This window comes from Lynx canadensis, chromosome D1, assembly GCF_007474595.2.
Source record: "Lynx canadensis isolate LIC74 chromosome D1, mLynCan4.pri.v2, whole genome shotgun sequence".
NCBI lineage: Eukaryota > Metazoa > Chordata > Mammalia > Carnivora > Felidae > Lynx > Lynx canadensis.
This window is the reverse complement of record NC_044312.2, coordinates 80125781-80153021: the sequence shown is the minus strand read 5'-3', so window position 1 is coordinate 80153021 and position 27241 is coordinate 80125781. Positions and strand designations below refer to the sequence as shown.

Sequence of the window (27241 nt, the reverse complement as noted above, 5' to 3'; positions counted from 1 at the left end):
TAAATTTCTCAGCCTCCTACCTAAAACTTATCAGCTCCAGGGAGCTTGGATTTGTTTTATTACAGTCCTGATATTATTAAGTTAAACTAATTCACAGAGAACTAGAAATTTCTCTGCAAATGAAAACACACACACACACACACACACACACACACACACACACACAGACATGCACATATGTTTTATTTATTTTTTCCCAATTTCAATTATTTATTGTTGTTGACAATTTATTTATTGTTGATGACCTTACAAAAAGCTAAGGCCAACCTGAAATTAAGGGTTAAAATGCCCTGAGCTCGAGTCTCAATATGAAAGACAAGTGCCTTGGGTTTTATACTCTTATCTACTTATCACATAAAATGAACAGAGTATTGTGAGGCAGGGATCTATAAACATTAATAAGAATTAATTCAGATTTTTCTTGGTGTGCAGGGGAGTATCTTGTTGTAAATGAGGTAAAAAAAAAAAAAAAAGCAAAGTAGCATATTCATGTAAGAGTTGATGGCAAGATATGTCCAGATTCATGCCTCACATGGAATGAGTTTTTATTTTTTTTTTTTAATTTTTTTTTTCAACGTTTATTTATTTTTGGGACAGAGAGAGACAGAGCATGAACGGGGGAGGGGCAGAGAGAGAGGGAGACACAGAATCGGAAACAGGCTCCAGGCTCTGAGCCATCAGCCCAGAGCCTGACGCGGGGCTCGAACTCACGGACCGCGAGATCGTGACCTGGCTGAAGTCGGACGCTTAACCGACTGCGCCACCCAGGCGCCCCAATGAGTTTTTAATAAATACTGGCTGACATAATAGGACTACCTTCCCCTGACTCCGAACCAAAAGTAAAGGGGCTGAAGAAGGGAAATGTGTCATTTCTTATTGTTTTCACTGGAAAAATTGTAGGTTTTTTCAATCATTAAATAAAATGAGAAACTATCTCCCTTTAGTTTAAACCTAGCACATATAGATTGGGCTGATCATTGTAATGAAAATATTTTTTAAAATATTATACAAAATGTAATTCGTACTTTTTATTTATCAAGCAAATTATTACTCCTACTCCTAACAGCCTAATATTCCATCACTCTACTGCGTTTGGAAATGCACATGTACCACAGGCACAACACTTGCCTCTTGTCTCCCCCTGCTCAAGGGAGATAAAAGAAAGTATCTGTTTAAGTTTCACCTTGCTGCTGTAACAAACTACCCTGAATTCAGTGGCTTAAAAAAACACAAACTTATTCACAGACAGTTCTGAAAGTCAGAAGTCTGAAATAAATTTTATGGGACTAAGATCAAGGTGCTGGTAGGGCTGGTTCTTTCTGGAGGCTATAGGAAGGAAATCTTTCACATTGCCTTTCCTCCTCCAGCTTCTGTGACCGCACAACCTTCTTGTTTAGGCTTTCTTATTTCACTGTGATAAGGACTTGCATGATTCTATTTAGGTCTTGCCTGGATATTTTGGAATAACCTTCCTATCTGAAGATCCTTAACTTAATCACCTCTGTAAAGTTTCCCTTCTCATAAAGTATAATATTCACAGCTTCCAGGAATTGGCAAGTGGATATCTTTGGGGGGACACTAGTCCATAGTTTGTGGTAGATGTCTATCTATACACAGATGGTGACTTGATAGTCTTGTAAAAAAAAAGTATCAATGATGAAAATCAATCAACAATGATTAAATAGGAAGACTCTTAGTAAAAAAGAGATTTATGCAGGGGCCTCTGGAAGTCAAGAATGTAGGTAACCAGTGGATCTTGTCTCTGGATATTCACTCAATCTATGCTCTCCTTAATGTAAATATTCTGAAATACAGTATTCTTCAATATTGAATTAAAGTAATCGAAGGTTACAAAGAGACTTTAAATACTTTGGAATGACGCCTACCTTTGATTAAGAATGTACCCAGGAAATCATATTTGCATTTATCTCCGTTAATTAAGAAGGCAAGAGAATGAAAACATCTTCAATGCAGTCAAATACAGCTATAATTCTTATAAAAATCCAGAAATTAAATGTAAGCTAAATAATATTATAGTTCACTTATTGGGTTGGTGGAGGAGGAAGGGAGAAAGATTCTCACCTTAAATAATAAATCCTTCTTCCCATAACGAAGCTCCTTCAACTGGGCTTGGATTTTTTTTGACTGCAAGAACAGAAACATAGATTAGTGCCTTAACTTCATTTACATTTTCAGACTTGAAGATTAAAATGATTTTAAACTGTACAAGAATAAAGTCTGCAGTCAAGCAAAAGCTTAATCTCTGCTTTCGAAGTCAGACATCCAGGTCGTCCAGGCAGGAAGAGAAAACCAAAGCCTGTGCAAAGGAACCATAGTGTTTAATTTTTTGGGGTAGAAATTTTACTTGACATTTAACATTTAATTTTTTTATTTGAGTAAAGTTGTCACACAATAGGAACCGTATTTTTTTAAAGGCATTATTTAAAGAAAGTAGTTTATTGTTTCTCTGTCTAGCATCTCCCCCCACAAAAGAATACACACACACAAAATTTTAGTCACCAGAGCATGTCCAACAATTCAATTTTAGATGCTGGATATACCTATGTATAACTAGGCTACAGTTTTCACTGTTTAGTTGCAATTACTTATTTTTTAAGATTAAATAAGGGTAAATTTAAACTGACAATCAAGTTTGAATTTGCTGTATGTCCAAAGGGAGGGTAGCAAGCAAATGTGACAGAGTGTAAAGAAAGCAGCTAGGAAGCTGAGGTGAAGGCTGTTTGCTCTGCAGAAGAAGGCACTTTTTGAGAGGACTACGCCAAATATAAAAGGGCTTTATGACAAGGACATTTCTCTCAGCAGACATGGTTGACTACCCTATGGATATATATCTGGTGAGCCACAGATGATGATCATGCCTTCCTATTCTTCCAGCACAGATGCAATTTCAAATATTCTAACATGAGGACCTCAGGCATTTGTCTTTGTGTATCTAAAATGACAAGTTCTGATTCCTCAGTAGGAGAACACAAACACAAATGGATTATCATCGTCAAATAAAGAATGATAACTGAAAAAATAGTAAAAGAGTTGAAGAGGAATGTAAAATGGTATAGTCACTTTGGGATACAGTTTGGTGTTTTTTTATAAAGTTAAACATAAGCACACTGCATTATACAGCAGTGCTTTCTAGGTATTTGTACAAGAGAAATTACAACATAAACACAAATGTTTATAGTATCTTTATTCGTAATAGTCAAAAAGTAGAAATAAGCAACATGCCCATTAACTGGTACACAGCAAACATTTTCTGGTACAATCATGAAGTACTAGCATACTGTTGAGCAATTTAAAAAAATGAATTAAGTACTGAAATATGTAACAGTGTGCATGGATTTCCAAAGCATTATACTGTGTGAAATAACTCAGTCACTAGAAGCTATCTTTTGTATAATGCCATTTATATTATATTGTAAAAAAGACCAAAGGAGAAGGACAGAAATCAGGCCAGTAGTTGACATTGGCTGGGGGTTTGTGGTAGAGGTTATAAAACAGCAAGAGAAAACTTTGAAGATGATAGAAATGTTCTATATCTTTAATATTTGATTTGATATACATTGACCAAATCCATCCAACTGTAAAGTTAAATGGGATGAATTGTAGGTAAGTTATATTTCAATAAAATTCAATTTCAAAAGTAGCTGGCCATAGTACATACTAAGCACAAGATCCTCTTTAAGGTCCCCTTTATGAAGGTCCTTTTTAAGAAATAAAGCCCACTCATATTTTTTAAATATTATAATTTTCAAAGCTACATTGAATGTACATGAGTCTTTCACTGAACCAACTGCAACTATACTATTTAGTTTCCTACTATATTCAGGACATGTCTAATGACGCGAGATAGTAGAGTTTGCCAAGTGGGAGCTATGTTATGGTGTATAATTCCTAAATTATTGGGTAATGCTGGAGGCACCATCAATTAGAGCACAATCTTAAAAGTGCTGTCTGTGGTACACCACTGCAAGGCTCTAATATTAGAAACAGTTTTCACAGACATCCCTATCATGAGCCAACGACATTTCATGATCTATTGGATCTGGAAGTTGATAAGAAAGAACAAAAATAAAATAAAATGAAATGAGATAAAGGAAAGGAAGAAAAGACAGGGAAAAAGGGAGAGAGGAAAAGTGAAGTGGGGAGAGTGGTGATTTGAAATAGAGAGAGAATGAGGGAGAGAGGGGCAGGGGGATGGAGGAAGGGAAGCAGGAAGAACGAGCTTCTTGACACTTTAATAATTCACAACTCTGCTGTTAAACTCTATACCCAGAAGAAATAAAGATTTCTGTCTGCTTACAAACTAGCTACTAATTTCCATTTCCATAGGAAAGGCATCCTCTTTCACTTGATAGGACTAGTGAAAGTGACGTGCATGATATAATGCATAAGAAGATAAAGAGCCATTGTTACAGGTGTATGGTTTAAGAATAAAAACTTTCACTTGAAGCCCCCAGTCCCCTGAATTTATACTTCTACTTCAGGATTCTACATTTATTATAACTCTGGTCTCCTGGCACAAAATTCCCTAAGTAACTCCAGATAATGGTATTTCAGACACCTTATCCCCCTCCTTACATTAACTTCATTTTGTTACATTAACTTCATTTGCAGGTTTGTTCATGGCTACCCTTAATTTTGTGCTACTGATTCCAGCAAAGAATCATTTCTGTGATCTTCTCCAACTTCAAATGCACAATTGATTGCCATTGTCTCCCACTGTTCCAATCTACTGTCTGGGGCTCATCAACAAGACAGGACAGTCTCTTAGGTAAACAGACTTTATTTATTTTTCCAATCTAATGTTGACCAATATCAATGGGGAATGAGAAATGACTACTACCCATGCCCAATTTCACTCCTACCCCTCCAAATAATTAATGTTCTATTTTTAAAGTGTCAAAAAGGACTAATTTTAACCATTTTGGGCGTTTATTTTAATGCATATTTATACTGAATGTACAGAATATAATTTAAACTTTTATTCATAACTTGAATTATTAAAACATCAATTTTTGTGTTAGGCAGTGATTCATTCAGGAACTATAATAAAAGCCTACACATCTTTGTTCTGCACTGAGCAAGAACAGCTAGAATTCCTGAGTTTAGTTAAGGTTATTTAGAAATATTTGTCTTAGAAATTTTCATCACGGTCACTCATCACTTCTCTGCGTTGTATATTCCAGCCATCTTCTAATGTTCAGTGAGGTAAAAAGCAAAATCCTATCAAAAGATCTGATGAAGGTATACAAAGTAAGAATAAGTACATTTCGGGTGCATGCATTTTATAATGCACATTGATCTAAAACCCCAATGACACTGTATTTTCCTTTAGCTTCCTGGCATCATTTTGAAAAATTAGAATTGTCAGAGGGATAATCTTCAAACCACTGGGCTATTGGGGAATTTTAGTAATTTTTAAAACTATACTAATGGTTTTATTTTATTTTTTAAATGTTTATTTATTTTTGAGAGAGAGAGGGAGAGAGAGAGAGCAAGTGGGGAAGAGACAGAGAGAGAGAGGGAGACAGAATCCAAAGCAGGCTCCAGGCTCTGATCTGTCAGCACAGAATCCGACATGGGGCTTGAACCCATGAACCGTGAGATCATGACCTGAGCCAAAGTCAGACACTTAACCGACTGAGCTACTCAGGTGCCCCAAAACTATACTAATGATTTTAAATGTAATTTGACATCCTGGTGCCTGTAAAGTCCACAAGTCCACAGTAAAATTAAGTTTGTGAGAATAATTGTAAGTAAAATAAAAAAACGGAGAAGGTGAAGACAAAGAAGGTGGCCATGACAGAATATTTCAGCTAGTCTCTGAGGTTTTTCTTTTCTACAATTCATGTCCAAGAACATTTCTTTCGTGAAATAACAGTAAAGACAATGGTATTGGTAGTAGCCTCCACTCTTTTCAATATTCTGCGCTGGCAAATTAAAACACTGGCCAACCATTATGTGTCAATGGGATGTGGATATTTATGTATCTATAAATAGTTTAGAGTCACTGATTTAGAAGACAAGCTCCTTTTTAGCTTCTAAACTGATAGAGGACGTTACTATTTTGTTTTGGTGGTGGTAATACAAATAATTACATCTGTTACCATGTTCTTTGCAAGTGTTTTTGTGACAGAAAAAAAAAATATACATGTCTCCCTCTTTGCCCAGAATTTTAAACTCTAAATTATTTCCCATAAATAAATAGAGATAGGTCAAGTGAATAAATTTATTTCAACATTATGCAATACTAATATATGAACCATCTAGGAATTCATAAATTAAAATGTAGATATAATATATCATCTTAAGGAATTGAGATGAATTTTTAAAATGACTCATTAATGAACTAAGGGGCTAAAAAATAACAGGTAGGCCCAGATTGACGTTGCTGCTTGTTTACTGGATTTTTGTTTGTTTGTTTTGTTTGTTTCTAAACACTATAGGCAATGTCTCCCAGGAGCCATCTCTCTTTCATGAGTGCTGGGGGACTCCGGGAACCTGGCAACCATCTCAGAATATAGTTTCAATCCACAGAGTCAACATAGTTCTTACTCAAAAATTGGCTCTACTTGCTTACCTATCCAGAAACTGCACATTACACATGTAATATTTCTAGAATCATAGCAAATTAAGCAGCATACTCTTCAAATAGAAAAGTGTAATGAAAGAAACACTACACTGGCTCATATCTACAAGAGATTCAGTTTGATGATTCATTTATAAAGCATCAACCTTTCTTTTCCATGTATTGAAAATTTATACTCATATTTCATGCACAACATTAGTGGAAAGACATTATAAATGGGTTCTTATATTTCATGTTAGACTCTAACTTGAGTGTTTAGAGTGATGAATTTTACACGTCCATCAGGAAGTATTCTCACCTGGTTTACTAAAAAATTATCTCAACCTAATGACCACCAACCTAATGACATTGTCCAGACTCCTTGCAGTTTGGCTAGGCATGTGACCTAGGTCTGGCAAATATGGTACAATGAAACACGTATCACTGCTTCCTAGTTGGAGTCCTAAAAAGCAATTCTTATGAGTCACCAGGTAATCTTCCCTATCCCTCCTGCTATAAGGTGATAATAATAGGAAAAGTTCATTGGAACAAAAAATGTGAGTCCACCATTAGAAGATTATAGAGGTATTTCACCAGCTCTGTGCCTTACTTCTAACTGCTTTGGGAAAGGGGTTAAACTACATTAAATAGGGGATTATATCACAGACGGATTTGGGAGACCAGGAGTATAAGAAATTGATTTTAGTTAAATCTGGATTAACCAGAATGACTTTCCACACCCCACCCTAAGAAATGCATGAGACAAATTTCCTGCCTAGCAAGTAGAACTGAGGAATGTATTTGTTCCTTAAGATTTATGATCGACCCCAGGATCCTCTTTCTGACACTTAATTGTTATTGCAAAACTGTGTAGACATCACATAGATGGTTAAAATCAAAAAAAAAATCAAGGACCTTCAGATATTCACTATTAAGGAAATCCTGATAATCCAATTAAGGAAGGAATCCATAAAATCACTGTAGGGAAGTAATGCCTAAGGGGCTTAATTTTTTTTGTGTGTTTGTTCTTGGTTATGCTATGTCAAAAACATCCAAAAATATCTAAGGTTTAAAATCTGTTTTAATTTTCCTATTCCGATGTTTTCCTTTGTGTTAGTGAAAGAAAAGTCTCCGGGTATCTGGGTTTTAAAAGAAAAACCTGGCACTAATATTCTGGCACTTTCTATTCTGTTGAATCTAGAAGAGAAAATTTACTCACCTCTTCTGCATGGATGCCACACAGCTTGTTTCCTGACAAGAGTTTGTTCTTCAAGCTTTTATTCTGATGAAAGAAACATAGTGTATTGCTGAGAAATTATAAAGCATTAATAATTCCTAACCATGTCAGCTGCATTTCTCTGTTCATGGATAAGTCCTTCATGATATGAGATGTAATATATTTGTACAAACTGAGTATAATCTGTAATGTAAAATAATGTTTCTTTAATTCAATTAAAATGTTGATGTATTAGTAGTAACATGTTTATTTAAAAAGGTAGAACTTTATTTGGCCTTACATTTAATACTGTTTTATTATATTTATGTATGGTATGTTATAAAATAATTTTAGTTTCAAATCTACAACAGATGTTAGTTTCTGAGAGCACATCTCTAAACAGCAAGTATTTTTTTTAATGTTTATTTATTTATTCTGATAGGTAGGGAAGGGACGGAGAAAGAGGGGGAGAGAGAAGAGAGAGAATCCCAAGCAGGCTCTGCATGGTCAGTGGTCAGCATAGAGCCAGACATAGGGCTCAAACTCACAAACCATGAGATCATGACCTAAGCTGAAATCGAAGAGTTGGATGTTTAACTGACTGAGCCACCCAAGTGCCCCTAAACAGCAAATATTTCTTTTCCTACTGTCATCTGGATGCTGGTCACCTTGGACCCTAGTATAATCTAGTCATAGATGCATCAGGGTCTATATTCCCTTTTAAAACTATAGTTTTTGAATCCTCTTATATTCTGGAGGACTGTGCATTATACTTAGAGGGCTTATGGATGTTCAGAAGCCATTTCTTTTTCTAAGCCTCATAAGTGTATAAGTGTACTCTCTCTGCTGGGCTTGAGTACGGACAGATACGATTACCCTTTTAACGTACCATAATTGACCTTGATTCATAGATGAATGTTTGTTACTTCTGACATAGAAGCCATGTGTTCTTAGCCATCTGAATCTAAACCCTTATAGCTATTCAATTATACCTGCCTCATTATGCTCAGGCTTTTCTTTGTCCTGGTAACTGAGGTACTTTTAGACAGGCAGGGTAAAGGAGAACAGAAATCTTGTTGAAACCCTCTGGATTCAGATTTTGTACTGTCTCTGCAGGAGCAAACCATTTAGTGCTAAAGTACATCTCATGCATAATGACTTTAAAGAACGTCGATCTGATGAGCATCGTGAGCAAACTGAACAAAATTTATGCAGAATGAATGAATAACTGAATGAATGAATACATTAAAGTTGAGAGTTCTTCACTTACAATTCCCACCTTATTTTGAACATTGAAACAAATTGTTTCCTATTTTATTTTCCTGTCATGCAGAGAGGGGATACAGCTGCCTCAGTTTGAATGAAACCTTTGTCTAATTTGTCTCTTTAGCAAAGAGTTAAAATTCTAAAAAGCTCATTTCCAAAAAGCTCATTTCTTAGAATTTTAATACTGTGAAATAGTTTACACAAATGAGGAGTTAACTTGTTTCACTCAAGTAATGTTTTCTTGTAAATATTTGTATTCATCATACACAAAGCACAAGATTAGAGGTTTTAAAATAATTTAATATATATTATTCCTATATTTAAAAGCTTGTAAACTATAATGAGGGGATACATACTGATGTTCTAACTCCACAATGTTGCTCAGACTGTAGGTTAAAACATACCCTAGTTTTCCTTTTGTGCCTGTACAGTTATACTTTTGACATATGCAATCTTAATTTTTTATCATACAATGGCTTATTTTTCCCTTTTTGATTTCCTGAATTATCTTTGTAGATAAAGTATCTTCACTAGCTCTAAAGATTTCATACTTATACTTAGATTTTTCATCTTTTTAATGGCTATAGTTTTTTAGTGGAAAGACTTCATGAAATTTAAATAAGGTCTACAGTTTGTTTAATAGTATTGTATTAATGCTAATTTTCTGGTTTAATAATTGTATTATTATCACTCTGTATGATGTTGTATTAGAGGTTTTGGGTAAAGATACACAAGAACATTCTGTACTGATTTAGTATGCCCTTTTCTATGTCAAAATTTATTTCAAAATAAAATGTTAAATTATCTACAAAAAGAAAACTAAGACTGAGCTGCTTGAAAGTGGGTCAGGCAACTCTGGCCATCACAGGACACCACTGCCCAGTCAGAGTGGCTTGCTGTCTCAGGTGACGGTCAGGAATTAAGGTGTCACCTGTGTCACTCGCCATGGGAGTAAGAGGGAAGACTGCTGTGAACATGCAGGGACCTATGAAGATTGCGTGGAATTTCTGGTGTGCCTTTTTCATCTATTTTCAAGGGGACATCAGCAGCATGGTGGAAGAGACTAACTTCCAGAGCTCTTAGCCATGTCAAGCCCCCAGGAATTGAGCCCCTAGAGCCAGAGTGAAGATGTGATCTAGAGGAATGACAGCAGCGTGCCTCCAAGTCAGTGGCGTTTCTCTTCTCAGTGGACCAAGCCACAAGGAGTATCTTTTGCATATTCTGCCACCAACTACAGCTTGAATGGGACTGGTCCTGTGGCTGTGGATCAGTATCCAGTGTCCGTGGTGGGGACCTTTTCTATTCAGTCTGGAAAGTTATGGCATTTCCCCTCCCCAGACAGTTCCAGCTTCCCAGAGCCTGACTATTCTCACACCTACGCCACTGGACACATGGTTCTACAGCCTCAACCTAATGGGAAGTATGAGTCCTTCCCAAGTCTCCTCCAGAATGACTGATACCTTGTCCATCCTCAGGAACCTGCTGTGTAGGAGGACTGGAATTCTGCCCTGACAGCCGGAAACACAGGATTGCCCTTCAACCTGCATCCCAGATAAGCCACTATAAGAAAATGTATTTCCCCCCAGATCTTGGACCTGCCAGTGCCAGTCTTGCAAGTGAAAAAAAAAAAAAAAAAAAAGTCAGTCTCCAGAAAGAGGAAATCTGTTCTTTTATTGAACCTGGGTTTGAGGAAGAGAATTCTTTTTTTTTCCCCCAAATCTGCTCATGATTTGGCTTCCACAGGGGCCCACCTGATTCCATAAACAATATTACCCTTCCTTTAAGCTCTTTCACCGTTAGTGACCTCTGGGAAATATTAGCTTTCTTTTAAGCACAAAATCATTGGAGACACCCATGTGGATATCCACAGCATCTTAGATAAGCTGGAGGTGAAAGACAAGGCTTGGTCTGTGACATGGCAGCAGGACCTCCCTACAAACTGTTCCAGACAAAATGATACATTTTTCCAATATCATTCATCTCTACAATCTAGTAGATGGCATTGTGTTCAGTGTGAAAATGGCACTTAGCCTGTGACAACTCAAGAAGTCCCTGCTGTCAATGTTCCCCATCCACACACACCCCACTTGCTCCTGTGTAATAGCTCAGAAGGTGGATGATAAAATGAAATTTTGTGCACTAAAAAGTAATAGTAAAATAAAAATTAAATTAATATAAGGATAACTGAGACAAGACAGGTGGAGTGTATTGCATATGAAGATATATGTACCAACACAAACCATCCACATCTGAGTAAGTCTATTAGGCGTGATAATGCAGTTAATAATATATTTACAATTCAGTGGTCTATACTATTTAAAGTTGGCACCTTCACTTAAAGCTTTTTTCCTTTTTTCTTTCTTTCCTTATTTCTTTCCTCCTCCCTTCCTTTTCATTCTGTTCAATTCAAAGACGATAAAGCAATGAATAGAACATTATTTCACTGGAAATGCTTATGATGGCCCTGGACAATGCACCTGGAACTGCACGGGGGGACTGCTGCTTTTCCACACGGATACCCTTGTGACTGCCCCAAAATGAGCAGTGATTACATTACACATCTACTGTCTACACTGACAGTTGATAATTCTGGGCAATTGTGTAAAGTGTTTAAAGTAATATGTTTCCATTAAGCTACATGTGATTTCTCAAGCTTAGGAATTAGAGTATTTCACTCTTTGAAATATACTCAGAATTGGGGATAATAATCATGATCACCCACAAAGGGGCCAATTGTAGGACACAAGGGAGGCTTGTCAACGTCCATAGTAAAATTGTTCTCAGATGGCATGCTCTTCAGAAACATGGAATGCACAGAGCACTGAAGAGGGAATACTGACTCCCAGACAATTCACTGATTTAACCTTTCCACTTGTGATTAGTGATCATACTTCTTTAATTCCAGAAGTCATCATGGCTTGATACCATTCTGGCATTGAGAACACTGTTTTTTACAGTTTGGTAAGCAGACTTGTGTTGTTTCATCCACCCTCTAACTAATGTATCTCATCCCTATCAAACCTAATGATGCTTTCACAAGATCTAAAACAAGGTACACATATAATTACACCCAAGATGCAAGGATCCAATTATGATTATGCCTAACTTGAGGGAATATGAAGAAAAGTAGATTACCAGAGTCATCAAATGTTTAACTATCTGTTCCTTCTGCCATCACACTTCTGCTATCCGTTATTCTAATAACCACAATCTGATTTTTCTTATTAGAAATATTTTTCCATGCTAATTCCATGTAGCTGGTGTGACCCTAACTCTACCACTCCATCAAGGAAAAGGATCAAGCTCAAGCCCAGCCAAACAGTCTTGGTCCAGATTTGGTAAAGTAACGTAATCACTACTGATGAGAAACTAATATAAATCTTTTATTTTCAAGAATTATCAAGGAAAAAGAGGCTGAGTGTCATTACTAGACTAAAACACATCACCCATACGAGAGTACACCTAACATTGGAAAAAGAACACATGAGTATGGAGAGAGAACTACTGAATCTTGGTAATAGTGTTGGCCCTTCTCCCTACTTCATACCTGTGAAGGTAGGATACTCCCGGGTGTTTCAATTACATGCTACCAGCACCAGCCCTCTGCCCTCTTGACACCAAACAAATCCTTTTGTCCACCCTACCTTACATGATCACATAATCATATCATGTCCTTACGATTCACAGTAGCAAAGAAGAACAATCCAAATAACCATGCTGACATCTATCACTTAATACAATAGCTTATCAGGATGTGGGCCATCTATTTTGCCTTTTATTTTTTTAAATATTTTATTCTTAATTTTAGAGAGAGTTAGCAGGGGGCAGGGACAGAGGGGGAGAAGAGAGAGAGAGAGAGACGGACTCCATCAGGCTCCACAATCAGCGTGGAACCCGACACGGGGCTCAATCCCATGACCCAGAGATCATGACCTGAGCTGAAATCAAGAGTCCAGTGCTCAACTAAATGAGCCACCCAGGTGCCCCTATTTTGCCTTTTCTAAATGGAAGGCAGACCTTGCTTACTACCTATTTAGGGACTGCCTCCCAACTGGATGCTGTACAAATTTGGGGTGGCATGAAACAAATATCTACAGTCTTCTTGGGAACCCAGGTTGTATATATATCAGCCCTGCCTAAAAATGTTATTTAACATTTCCCATTATCTACAGGATAAATCTCAAACTCAAATATTATAGTAACATAATATCTTTAAATCTTTTAAATGTTTATTTATTTTTGACAGAGGGAGAGAGAGCACAAGTAGGGGAGGGGCAGAGAGAAAGGGAGACAGAGGATCCAAAGCAGGCTCTATCCTGACAGCAGAGAGCCCAATGTGGGGCTCGAACTTATGAAGACACAAGATCACTACCTGAGCCAAAGTCAGGTGGCTCAATTGACTGTGCCACCCTTGTGCCCCCATAATATCTTTCTTAATACATAGATCTGTTTAATCTAGTTTTAACTTTTGGCTGGTAACTTAACACATCACATTTTCAGTATAGTTTACATGGTAGCTCAAACTCACCAAATATGCTAGGCTACAAAACAAAAAGACATGTAAGTCTAGTATATCTCTATAATTGTTCTATATGTAAATGTAAAAAATCCAAAACTGTTATGAGTATAAATTTTACATGGTGCTTTCAAATGAAATTAGGTATTAAGAGGTATTTTTGTTTGTAAATAATAAAAACCAATAATGGTCAAATCAAGCAAACATGAATCTATTGTGAAGATTTCAGGCAGAAGAAAGCCTGGGGAATAAGGCTCAGAAAGAAGGTAAGACCGAAGTTAAGAGGAGGTATCTATGATTATAAGATAGGATATACCTATTGAGACAACTGTAAATCACTATACTTAATTACAAAGTGACATGATGAGTTCTCGATGAATTTTCATGGTGAAAAAGCCATCATCGGACCACTTAGGATTGTCAAATATAATAAATTATGTATATGTGTTTATACTGTTATTTTCTAGGTCAAAAAAAGTAGATACCACTGCTTCCAGGCAGCCAAAAACATGTGTTAATATCTCAAAAATGCAATTAAATGTAAACCAAAAGTAAAATCACCTGCAGTGAAATTCAAAATGAAACCAGAGACTGCTCTAACTGTGGCAAGTATCTCCTAGAATTTCCAAAAACTGACTGTTCAGAAACCACTGTATCTGACTGAGATCCACATTTGTTTCAGTTTAAATATATTCTTAAAATGCTAGAGAATGGGGGTGCGCTTTCAAGTAAGTCATTTTCTAATTGGAAATCTTATATCCCATATTAAGGAAAACAATATGGTTTAGGGGTAATATGTAACATAAATACTTTGCTTTAAAAATTATTTTAATGTTCATAATTTATTTTTGAGAGAGAGAGAGAGAGAGAAGGGGGTGAATATAGGGGAGGGGCAAAGAGAGAGGGAGATACAGAATCTGAAGTGGACTCCAGGCTCTGAGCTGTCAGCACAGAGCCCAACGCAGGGCTTGAACTCACAAACTGTGAGCCGAAGTCAGAGGCTTAACCAACTGAGCCACCCAGGTGCCCCTAAATACTTTGCTTTTAAAATATTAGCAGATGTGACATTTTTATAAATTTTACAAGAGTCCCTTATTGAGGACATCTCAGGAAAGGGATGGGATACTGCACTGAAATTTAAATCATGAGTGTTTGTTTTATTAGTTCTTAGATGTATTTTTTTTTTTTTTACCTCTCACTGTTTCTGAAATCAGGATGCAGTCTAGAACACTGTGAACTTTTCATTTAGTATTTATGGTTTACCTCCCTCAAGAAAGTTAAGTCATTTTACAATTGATGCTCTTTAAAATTTAAAGATTGTTATTCCAGAGTTCTTATTTCAGAATAAGAGGTGAAGAGGTCAATAAAGGGAAGAATTTTTTCTCCCATTTAGAAACTCTTAACTGTAGAAAAACTAGGGAAAATAAGAAATGTATATGTGGCCCTTCTATTTGTTCTAAGACATGCAGAAGACAAACGTATAATTTCGAAAAGGAGAGAGATAACATTGTCTATGAAATAGTTTCAAACTGATAATGGCAAAAAAGGCCAAAAGCCTATTTATATCATAGTGTAAATGTAGGTCTTCAGACAACTGAAATATCTTTTGTCAAAAAGACTTAAAGCCATTCTCTTGAGAATTATGTGAAAATATCATGTACGTAGCAAGAAAGACACTTCAAACTAAATATTCTGATTCATATTTTTTCTAAATCATTCTGTTTAGAAATAATGCTATCATTTAATCTGTATATAAATGAATTGCTACTTTAATAAAGATTTATATTTTTCAGGGTGCCTGTGTGGCTCAGGCAGTTAAGCCTCCAACTCTTGGTTTTGGTTCAGGTGATGAACTTGCACTTTGTGAGTTCAAGCCCTACAATGGGCTCTTCACTGATGGTGGGGAGCCTGCTTGGGATTCTCTCTCTCTCTCCCTCTCTCTCTGCCCCTCCCACATCTCTCTCTCTCTCAAAATAAATAAATACACTTAAAAATTAAATTAAATTAAAAATAGAGATTTATTTTTTCACAGAAAGCTTTAAAATTGAGAAGTGAATAATAGGATCATTCTATAAACTTTTAAATAAAACCACCAGACAATTTTGCTATCATCCAAGCGATGGCAGATATTCCAGTTGAGTGTTGGCCTTGCCAACTTGAATTCTAAATTGGCTGCAGGTGTGACAGAAGTTTTACAATTGCTAATAGGTTTCCTCATTGAGGTTAACTCAGGAAGAGGATGTGACACTGATGTTGGCTCTAATTTGTTAGAAAATTTAAGAGTGCTTCATGAGAGTTTTATTCTTAGCTTAGCACCAGACTAGCTCTAATATCTAGTATAAATCACTTAACCTTTAGACATATGTGTCAATATATGTGAAGTAATGGAAAATTTCTAGGTCATCTCTTAGATTTCTTGCATCTTCAGGACTGTGACATGAGAGACATAAGCTAATGACTTTTTCTGATGTCAGGTAAGAGATAATTGCATGACATTTCAACTTACAGAGTTGATTAATTAGATATTCTGTGTGCTTCTCACGCTCGTCTCATACCTGCAAGATCACTTTCCAAATAGTATGAATATAATAAAGCACAGTTGCTGGGTTCTTGAGACAGAACAACTGTACTTGAATTCCACTGTTTAATAAGATATGTAATTCTAGATGCATCTTGTTACCACTGATAATACCTGTTTTCTCATCCATACACTTAGGCAACTATCATGACCAATTTAATGGGCGATTATATTAAATGAGATGATATAAGCAAAACACTTATAACAGTGACTGTCACATAGCACTCAACAAATACTAGCTCTCATTACTTCAAAAAACTCACTTCATCTTGTAAAAATAAAAGAGGAAAAATATTTTTTGATGATTAGGACTGCACTCCAGAAGTTTCAGGGATTCAACACCACAAATAAAATATAAATATATAAATAAATATTTTATATATGTAAATAAATATAAACATATATATACATATTAGAAGATGGCAGGTAAGTTTCTAGCCAATGAGCTCTGATTTATGGATAAATGAGTTTGTTGTGGGTGTGCCTGGGTGGCTCAATGGATTAAGCATCCAACTCTTGATTTAGGCTCAGGTCATGATCTCACAGTTGTTGAGATCAAGCCCTGCATTGGGTTCTGTACTGGTGTGGAGCCAGCTTATGATTCTCTCTCTCTCACTCTCACTCTGCCCCTCTCCTGCTTGTGCTCGTGCTCTCTCTCTCTCTCAAAAAAAAAAATAATAATAATAACCCAAAAGTTTATTGTGGAAGTCATTGTATTCAATGGTATTTCTTTATATGGCTGACTTTTCTTTTAAAATAGACAATTCCTTTGCAAATGGAACTTTTTTCTGCTGTCACTAATAACTCCCCTCCCTTATCAGAGAGCTCTCATTCTGATGGGTTAAAAAATGTGGCTAAATATATGAAATGTCATTCACCCCAGAAATAACTTTATGAAAAAAGCATTAATATTCTTGTCAACATTTATAAAAACCTTTTATGTACTAGGAATGGGGCTAAAACAATCCCGCAGTTCAAGGAGTTGGCAATCCATGAAGGAGGTTGATGGTAGCACTCATAGGCTCTGGAGAGGCAGCTACTCAGGGAGTGACACTGAGCTGTCTTGAGCTGTGTAAAGGAGTCAGCTAAATAACAGGAAGAGGCAAGAGAGAGGGGAGGATATGTGCACTAGAACTATAATGATGCCTGGTGGCATCATGCATAAGGTACCGGTGAAAGAGTACAAAAGCGAGACTAAAGAGGTACATTGGGGTTAGCCCCATGGGGCTCGTATGCCACTGAAGCCATGGCACTGAATGGGCTTATGAAGTGACATGAGCAGATTTACTTTTTAGAAAGATAAAATAGGAAAAGTTAATTTTGGATTTGAAATCTAAATCTAAAGTTTACCTCCATTAGCTTTTTTTTTTTTTAATATTTATTTTGGAGAGAGAGAACTTGAGAGGGGGAAGGAAAGAGAGACAGGAGGACAGGGGATCAAAAGCGGGCTCCACGCTGACAACAGCAAGCACAAAGTGGGGCTCAAACTCACAAACTGTGAGACCATGACCTGAGCCGAAGTCAGACACTCAGTGGACTAAGCCATCCTGGCACCCCTCCATTAGGTTTTGTTAGCAGTTACATTTTAGGCAGTATTCTGTGGGGAGAATAAGAAAGTCATACAACTTAATGACAACCACAAAATCTGACTAAAAAATGGGCAGAGGAAATGAATAGAAGTTTTTCCAAAGAAGACAAGCAAATGGCTAAAAGGTACATGAAAAGGTTTTTGACATCAGTAGCTATCAGAAAAGTACAAAGCAAAACCACAATGAGATATCTATCGCCTCACTTCTAAGACAAGAAGAGAAAACAAATGTTGGCAAGGATATGGAGAAAAGTAAACCCTAGTGCACTGTCTGTGCTGACAGCTTAGAGCCTGGAGCCTACTTCCGATTCTGTGCCTCCCTCTCTCTGCCCCTCCTCCACTCATGCTCTGTCTCTCTCTATCTCAAAAACAAACCTTAAAGTTTTTTTCAAAAAATCGTCTTCATTATAAAATATATATTCAGACTTAACTGTTGCATCTACATCATACTCTCCTCTCTTTTCAAGAACTTTTATTCGACACATATTTAGGCTGTCAATCTTTTATCCATGTCTCTTAACCATGCGTGCACACGTGCGCACGCACACACACACACACACACACACACACACATACACACATTCTTACCAAGCTCTTCCATAAAAATAATATTATCTACACTGATTTTTATTTGTTAATTTTACTTACTGGCATTCTTACCACTAGGTTTCTTATGTGTTCTGGAATTTGGGTGCACAGATTCACGTTGTGATGGAAGTTTTATTTATTTTTATTATTTTGGATTTAATTTTATTTCTGCTCATCAATACTTGCCTGGTAGCTGTGTGGTTTTGCCACTACCTGTTCCTCCGGCTTTCTAATATTTATAATACTCCAAGAAAATGTGCTTTGGGTTCATGAACCTTGTGACTTAGATCAAACAACATGTTAAAGGCATTTACAGAGGGACATAACAAAACCATATAGACTGCACTGTGGTTAAGGGCATGAGCAGCTGTCTTAACTACTCCTTCCACAATTCTCAGGTTAGGTAGTCTTTCCAGGTGACTTAACCATTCTGCAAAAATTTTAAATGTTGATAAAAATTGTACATACCCCATATGTTATACGCATTGAAAGAATGACTATAAAGCATTTAACAATATTTTGCATATAGTAGGTGACTAAGTTATTATTTATAAAAATTATTATTACTAATGATGCCATACAGTAATTGTTCATATGGCCTAGATTGTCTTCTCTGTAACCAATTTGATAAGTCTTTCAAATTATCGTCCTTAAAGTATATTCTTTCCTTAAGTATATTTTCTAACAAGTACCCCATCCTTTGAGTTATTGTCTAACTGAGATATTTGCTTATACATATGTCTTGAATTTTATATTATGTTATTGGCTGTTTTAAAATTCTAAAGATTTTTCAAGGCCATTTTCCTTCAATTATATAATGTTCTTTATAGAGTATGAACATAATAAAGTTTGTACTGGATATTAAACTCAAAACTGTAGTTATGTCATAAATAAATATATAAGGGATGGATTCCATTTATCTATATTCTGATAATTCTCAAATTACATGTTTCTTTCATTTCCATAGCTCTCCATAGCTGTGTCATGATAACCCTTAATGCTGGACTCAATTCTGGGTATGGCAAACAAACAAACAAAAAACAAAACAGCTGTCATATTTCTGAAATAAGAATGTTTTGCTAGAAAGGTTTTTTTTGTTTTCATATATATATTTTATTATTATTATTATTATTATTATTATTATTATTTTAGAAAGAGAGAGTGGGGGATAGAGGATCAGAAGCGGCTGTGCTGACAGCAGACAGTCCCATGCGGGGCTCGACCTCACCAACTGTGAGATTATTACCTGAGCTGAAGTCAGACACTTATCTGACTGAGCCACCCAGGCGCCCTGGCTAGAAAGGTTTTAATTGAAAGGCTTCTGTCTAAAACTACTATACAATTTTATATGGGATATTCTACAATGTATAAAAAGCATAATGCTCCCATGGCGTCCAGCATCCTATAGGTTAAAAACTATATTAAGTGTCCCCAGGCCCCAAAAAGTTTAAATTGTGGCCTCTGGAATAAGGAAGAAAAACAAGGTATTTACAGATAGAAAGCACAAGTGCTTTATTATATATATATCAGGGGAAATATTGAAGATGGGAAGTTTTCCTTTCTTTCAAACAGTCGGTAGATGTGTCTTTTTCACAGGCATATACAAAAATAAAATAGAATTTCTACTCCGAGGGTCTATAGTCATAGATGGGCCTAATCTGCACCAATTCAAAGGCTGGTTCTTACACAACAGTTTCATATGATTAATATCATTCAGTTCACTAGAGTATCACACTTTTTGTTACAGAGTAATCTGGATTCTACCTGACTTAGTGAATAGAAGAAATTGAGCTGTACTAAGAACCTTAGCATGGGTTAGATTATTTCTTCTGGATATCTGCACAAACCACGATTGAGCCTGGCTAAAGGTGCTGGCAACAATTGATGATAACTGCTTCACATTTTCTATTAACCTAAAGAAGTTCAAATGGATCAATAGAAATGTTTAAAGTTTGATGTTAAAATCACAACGTGCTTTATTTAGGGTCAAACGCAGCTGCTGCTGCCATTTTCTTAAGCACAAGTTTGCTCAGTCTTGTCTAAAATCTGCTCATATATCTTAAATAGCAAGTATTTTGCCAGTATCCCTTTCTAGTTATTTAAAGCTTAATAATCCTGCTACAGCAATTGCACTCCAAGAGATAGGGCATGCTGTGAGGAGAGTGACGGCTGGTGCTATCCAGACTTTATCCTTCAAAAGGAAATTATGTCACTATGAATTTTTTGCACGTGAATGAGTATTTTGATCTTGGAGGAAACATCTGTGTTTAGAGTACATTCTAAATACTATTGAGGAGGCAGCTGCTCGTAGAATGATGCTAAAGGATTTCAGAGCAAAGTTGTCTCTCTCTATTTCAGGTTTGGCCTCTAATGGTGTCAGAAATTTCACCAGGAAAGCCAGAACCCTGGTTAAATATTAACTAAGTGCTCCTTTAAACCACACGGGGTGGGTACAGAAAGGTATTAACATACAATATTGATGCTCCACATCATGCGTCATTAGGGAATTAAAAATTAAAATAACAATGAGATACCACCACACGCCTATTAGAAAGACAAAAAATCCAAATACTGACAAAACCAAATGCTTTGGAGGATATGGAACAACAGGGAACGCTCATTTACTGCTGGGGAGGTTACAAAATGGTACAGCCGCTTTGGAAGACAGTCGGCAGTTTCTTATAAAACTATGTATATGTTACCATATGGTCTGGCAATAATGGCCTTTGGTATGTACTCAAAGGAGTTCAAAACTTATCTCCACATAAAACCTGCACAGGGACTCTTATACCAGTTTTATTTGTAATTGCCAAAACTTGGAAGTGACCAGGTGTTCTTCAGTAGGTGAATGAATGAATAAACTGTGGTATATACAGGAAATGGAGTATTATGCAGCACTAAAAACAAACAAGCTATCAAGCCATGAAAAAACAAAAGTGAACTTAAATGCACATCACTAAGTATAAGAAGTCAATATGAAAAGGCTACCTACTGTAAGATTCCAACTATACAACATTCTGAGAAAGGAAAAAAATATGGAGGCAGTAAAACATTAACTGTTTGCTAAGGAGTCAAGGAAAGGAGATGAATAGGTAGAGCATAGAGGATTTTAAGGGCAATGAAACTACTTTCTAGGAGATCATAATGTCAAATACACATCTGTCAAAACCCACAGAACATACAACACCATGACTAAATCCTAATGTAAGCTATGGACTTTGGGTGATAATGATGCCCAATGTAGGTTCATCAGTCTTAACAAACATATCACTTTTGTGTGGGGTGTTAACAGTGGAAGAGACTGGATCTATGAGGACATCGGGTATATGGGAACTCTGTGCTTTCCACTCAATTTTGATGTAATCTTAAAGTACTCTAAAATATTAAATTATTAAAATACACCAACAAACAACACTGTTTAAACCTATTAAAAACCAAACAATACCTGACAATCTACAATAGACTGAAACAGCATTTATTTAGCATTTAAACCCAGTATATTGGATCTCCCATGTAAAATATATGTTTTGATGATATGATTGCTTAAAGAGATGGATATTAATAAAAAATATATAAACAAAACAACTTTATAATAAAACTACCTTAACTTTGACAAAGTGGCTTTCTACCACACAAAGCTCTTTGAAAGTTCCCACAGTAGCTGTTTAGTAGTTAAGAACTTTAGATGTATTGAAATAATGGACTACGTAACAGAGATCACAAATTAAGCTATAAATATCCTTTTTTATTACTTGCTAAAGTAACTAAAAAATAATACATAAGCACACTAATAAAGAGAATACTAATAATGTTTCAAATTGACATATTTTCACAAATATACTTATTTTAAATAAGTAAAATATATACAATTGATTGCATTAATCTTCTTTAGTCTTTATAAACCTTTCATAAAAACTTCTCACTGAGGGGCACCTGGTTGGCTTAGTCAGTTAAGTGTCCGACTTTGACTCAGGTCATGATCTCATGGTTTGTGGGTTCGAGCCCCACATCAGGCTCTGTGCTCAAAGCTCAGAGCCTGGAGCCTGCTTCTGACTCTGTGTCCCTCTCTCTCTGCCCCTCCCCCACTCATGCTCGCTCGCGCGCTCTCTCTCTCTCTCTCTCTCTCTCTCTCAAGAATAAACATTAAAAAAAAAGCTGCTCACTGAAATTCCAATATACTTATAGAAACACTTTACTGCAGATATCATCCACATCAGCAGCCATTTCTTCCACTTTAGTTTGTATTTACATTGGAATTTTAAGTGATTATTTTCATTGTATGACTAGAGTTTGACTCCTGCTTCTAACAGAGTGGTCCCAGCAAAAGAGAGTATTTTTTTTAGGTAAATATTATTTACCTTTTTCTGACTGTTGGAAGCATTTGATTTTAAAACTCAAATTACTTTCAACTTTTTCTCGTTATTCTTCATTTTTATCCCAAATACACAGTCAAGTACCTCACCTTTGGCTTTGAAGAACTCATGCGAAAGCACTCTATTGCCCCTGCCCTTACACAGGACTCACCCATCCTGTCCACAGAGAAATGGTCAGATTTAGCTTTATTTCTTTTTCCATTGCATAAACTTCTCTTGCTAAGATATTTGCTTTAACCCTATTTTTTTTGCTAATATCCAGCCCCTCCTTTTCTGTATTTCTAAGTATCTTTATTCAAGAATAACTTTTATTTCCCTTAAACTATAACCAAAATATCTCAGTTAAGTAATTGAACTCTAAATGCATTAACACATTGAAGTGTATTAACTAAAGACTTGACATATCATAACTTCCAGTACGATTATTCCAAATGATTAAACCCACGTAACAATAAGGTCAGATAACTTAGATTAGGTGAATCTCTTAAGCTCAGACAGCAAACAAGAAACAAAGCCAAGATTCAAATCCAGGTTTTGACCTCCATCATCTCTCTCCTGTCTCCATGGCTCAGAGTTATAAAAACCATATCTCTGCCTCCCACCCTAAAGTGCATCATAACATAACAACTCAGCTTAGGAAATATCCTCTCCTGTGAAGCAATTATTGCCAGGCTTTGTACAAAGCACTTTCCATAACATAGGTACATCCGAAGGGACATATTGTTGTCTGGAGTGGTGCCACAGTAAAGAAGGAAGGCAAGGAAACTTTTCTCTCAGATTATCTGACTAACACATGGCTACCTTCATAGGCTACTCCAGTATCACTGCTAAGCAGCCCTCTCAAAATATGGTAAAAGCACACCCATAAATCTTTCTGGCTGCAGTACTGTGACTGGGCTATTTTTCATGGTGATGGCAATATGATTCAAAAAGCCTTTAACAAAAACCTTGCACTGCACACTCCTCATGAATAAGAAGTCAGCCATCCAAATAACCTGACTAAAATCCACTCTCACAGACATCCCCTTGGTATGTTGGAAAGGGCCCTGGAACTCAACATTGCCCCTGTTTGACTTGCAGTTACGGTTCCCACCCAGATCATCAGGGTTCTGCTAACAAACGTACATTCAGCGAGTGTTTTCCACTCAAGGTTTTCTGGACCTGGAATTCACTCAAGTCTCTCTTAGAGCTTAGAGTTGGAGGTAGACATTTTTTTTCTATCCAAGTTACTCTACCAACCTTAGCACAGAATTCTTTATCCTAGAGTTGATGGCTTACCATCATAACAAATGATTTATGGATTACTCCTTAATAATAAAAATACATATAAAACTGTTCACTTACAGAGTTGTAGGAGTCCCATCATGCAACCTGCATGCATATTTATCTCTTAGGGTTCTTCTACGAACCTTATGAGGAAGGTTCAGGAATGCCTATATTGTCAGTGAGAGACTATGCATCTCACACGATAATATTGCATTGTCCTCATCCTGGGTGGGCATTTGATACTTCTATGAGTTAGAACAAACTGGGTTTAGTTCTGTGTGAAAGAGATTCAGAATAGCAGAATCTTAAGCAAGTAGAAGTTTCTTTCTCTGACATTTCTGACACAAAATTCAGTGTTGTGACTCTATTCCTTCCAGGTGTGAAGAGCCAGACTCATTCTCACTTCCTGGTGTCATCCTTCCTGCTGTCATCTTTGCCCGTTTGGTCCTCACCTCTATATCTACATTCCACCATCAAGGAAGGGGGAAAGACAAAAAGGAGAGTAAATGTTTTTTTTCTTTATGGATACAATCTGAAAGATGCCCACATCTCTTCTGTTTATAGAACAGTGGACAGAGGGGAGCCTGGGTGGTGCAGTCGGTTAAGCGTCCGACTTCAGCCAGGTCACGATCTCGCGGTCCGTGAGTTCGAGCCCCGCGTCAGGCTCTGGGCTGATGGCTCGGAGCCTGGAGCCTGTTTCCGATTCTGTGTCTCCCTCTCTCTCTGCCCCTCCCCCGTTCATGCTCTGTCTCTCTCTGTCCCAAAAATAAATAAACGTTGAACAGTGGACAGAAATTAGGCACATGACCCCAGCCAGCTATAAAGGAGGCTGGGAAATGCTTATTCTGGATGTTAATTTGCTTAAATGAAAGTGGAACAGAGATAAAGCTGTTGTTGGAGAACTGCTGACCTTAGCCACATGCCTGGTTAATTAGCAGAACACATGAGAAGCACCTTCTTCAGCTAAAAGCATTAGTCCACCAACTATCTGCCCCATACACTGGTGAGAACGCACCAGAAATGAAGGGTTTATTTCAGATTTCTCACATTGGAGTACTCAAATCACCTTCAGAATTACCTAAGGTATTTAATATTAAATCAGAATCCTGGTTCCTGCCCAGACTTGGTGAATCAGAGTTTCTGGTAACATGAGAGAACCTACATTTTTGCATTGTCCCCAGAAGAGTCTTATACACATTAAACTTTAAAACCCCTGCAGAGTAAGGGGAAGAAATGGCTAGATTTTAATTTTGGGGGGGATCTCTCTCTCTCATATTATGCTCTCCCATTGCTAACATCCTTCTGCAACATCTTCAGGTTGGTCTTTCTATAGTTCTTAATCCCCGGCAGGTGTCAGAGCTCAAATGGTACAGAAACAACATATATGGTACCACTAAAAATAGCTGAACTTTCAGTTATTCCCTTATACATGGTTCTTAGCAACACTGTAAGGTAGCTAGCAAGATAATGTTCCTATTTAGCATACAAATAAACTTATCTGACCCTCAGAGAGGTCAAGAGACTTGCCCAATGTCCATGGCTCGTAAGAGGCACAGGTGGGCTTAGGTCTTTACCTGAGCACAGGCCCTGTGCTAGTCTTCACCTTCTTGCAACTGTCTCCCAAATAATAAAAAGGTTGAGAGCATGACCCCAAGCATGACCCCAAGGTGGCTTCAGCTTTGCCACCTTTGACCCATGAGGATGTTCATTTTGATACATTTACCCTCAGTGCCTGCAATTTCCTCCAACTAGAAGGGGCTACTTAGCAACGTTTAATGTTGAAAGTAATATGCTAAAAGTCAAAGGGCTTTCCTGAGGGAAGAGGGAGGGTAGTCATACTAAATAACTGGCCAAAGCACAAATCTAGGCTCCCCACATAATACAGATACAACTCACATTCTGAAGACCAAAGATTTGGTTACTCCGTCATTCCGATTTATCTTACACTGGGCTGATAGCGTACAAATGGTCAAAGATTCTGCATTTACTTTTATTTTCTTCTAATCATGTTCAATCAACAATGTCAAAAAGTATGCGCTACTTGAAGGACTTACGAATAGATGCAGGATTTCAAAATCACTAGTGCCATTTTGCTTTCAAAATTTGGAGAGACATGCAGCTTGTACAAATCTTGTGCCCACATTTGATTCTTCTTGTGCTATGCCTGCTATGAGCTGTGCTTTCAGACTAGCACTGGGGTTTTAAAGCATCAGAGTCTGTGCATGAACTGTCATCACATCTGTCTTCATTGCATTTCCATCTGCTCACGCGGTGTGCACCTGTACTTGGCTGATTAGACAAGAACAAGGGGGAAAGTCTTCTAATACTACTGTCCTTACCATCAAAACTGAGACTTTTTCACTTCTTATTTGATAGAGTGTTAAAGAGGAAAAAAACCACGGAACAGAATTTATCAGACATGTTTTAGTCCTGGGTCACCCATTTACAAGCTGTCACCGTGGACACAGCTGTACTGTGGCATTTCGAAACCTTGGTTTCTCAATCTGTAATTATGTCTGCCTTTTCACTATGTTAGTGTGAGAATAAAAAGGAGGCAATGGACGTGTGAGTGCTTTGTAAATATAAAAAATGCAATTTTGCATATGCCACATATTCTCCTGTCACTGAGGCTGAAGGATAAACCACAACTCACAGAGTACATGTAGGATTCTCCTACAATATGGGGTCTGCTGGTTGATTGAAAAAATCCATTATGTGCTTCTACTGGCTCCACATGCTTAAATTTTTCTCCATTTTGGTGAATATAAAATTGGGATCAAAACATGCAGGAAGAGAGGGATTGGGAAGAATTGATCAGTAATTAACATTTTACATACACTTTTTAATCTTCTCAAATGTTTTCATCACTTCAAATGGTGTAATAGATGCACTACTGAGCTACTACAGCCAGGGCAGGGAAGAAAGCACTTAGATTGGGGAGAATAGCTGAGTCTGCCGCAAATATTGCGTGAAATCATTCCAGATGGATTCAAGTACCCATAATTAGTAGCAAACACTGTGAAAGGCATATTAAAAGGAACAAACCTCCTTCAGGATGCTGCTGAGTTAGGCTAGCACTGGTATATAAGGTGAATTTTCAGTAATTGCAAATAAACACCAAGAAAACCTCTAAATGATAACAACTAATGTAAGAAGTTGACAGCCCAGTGCAGATGTAGAGAAAGATAAGTGTCTGAACACAGGAAAGGGGATCAGAACCACCTGGACATTCACAATAACAAAGAGGAAAAAGGCACAGGAGAA

At 36.9% G+C, this 27241-nt stretch overlaps 1 protein-coding gene across 1 annotated transcript in view; it reads right to left on the bottom strand.

Annotated features, from left to right (window-relative positions):
* The window catches only part of LUZP2 (leucine zipper protein 2), a 258849-nt gene that overhangs the window by 126920 nt on the left and 104688 nt on the right, over positions 1–27241 (bottom strand). Inside the window, exons 5-6 of the mRNA XM_032594839.1 lie at positions 7806–7868; positions 2083–2145 (exon numbers count right to left, since the gene is read on the bottom strand). Of these exons, the coding sequence (XP_032450730.1) occupies positions 2083–2145; positions 7806–7868 (126 nt within the window). The remainder of the gene's footprint in view (positions 1–2082; positions 2146–7805; positions 7869–27241) is intronic.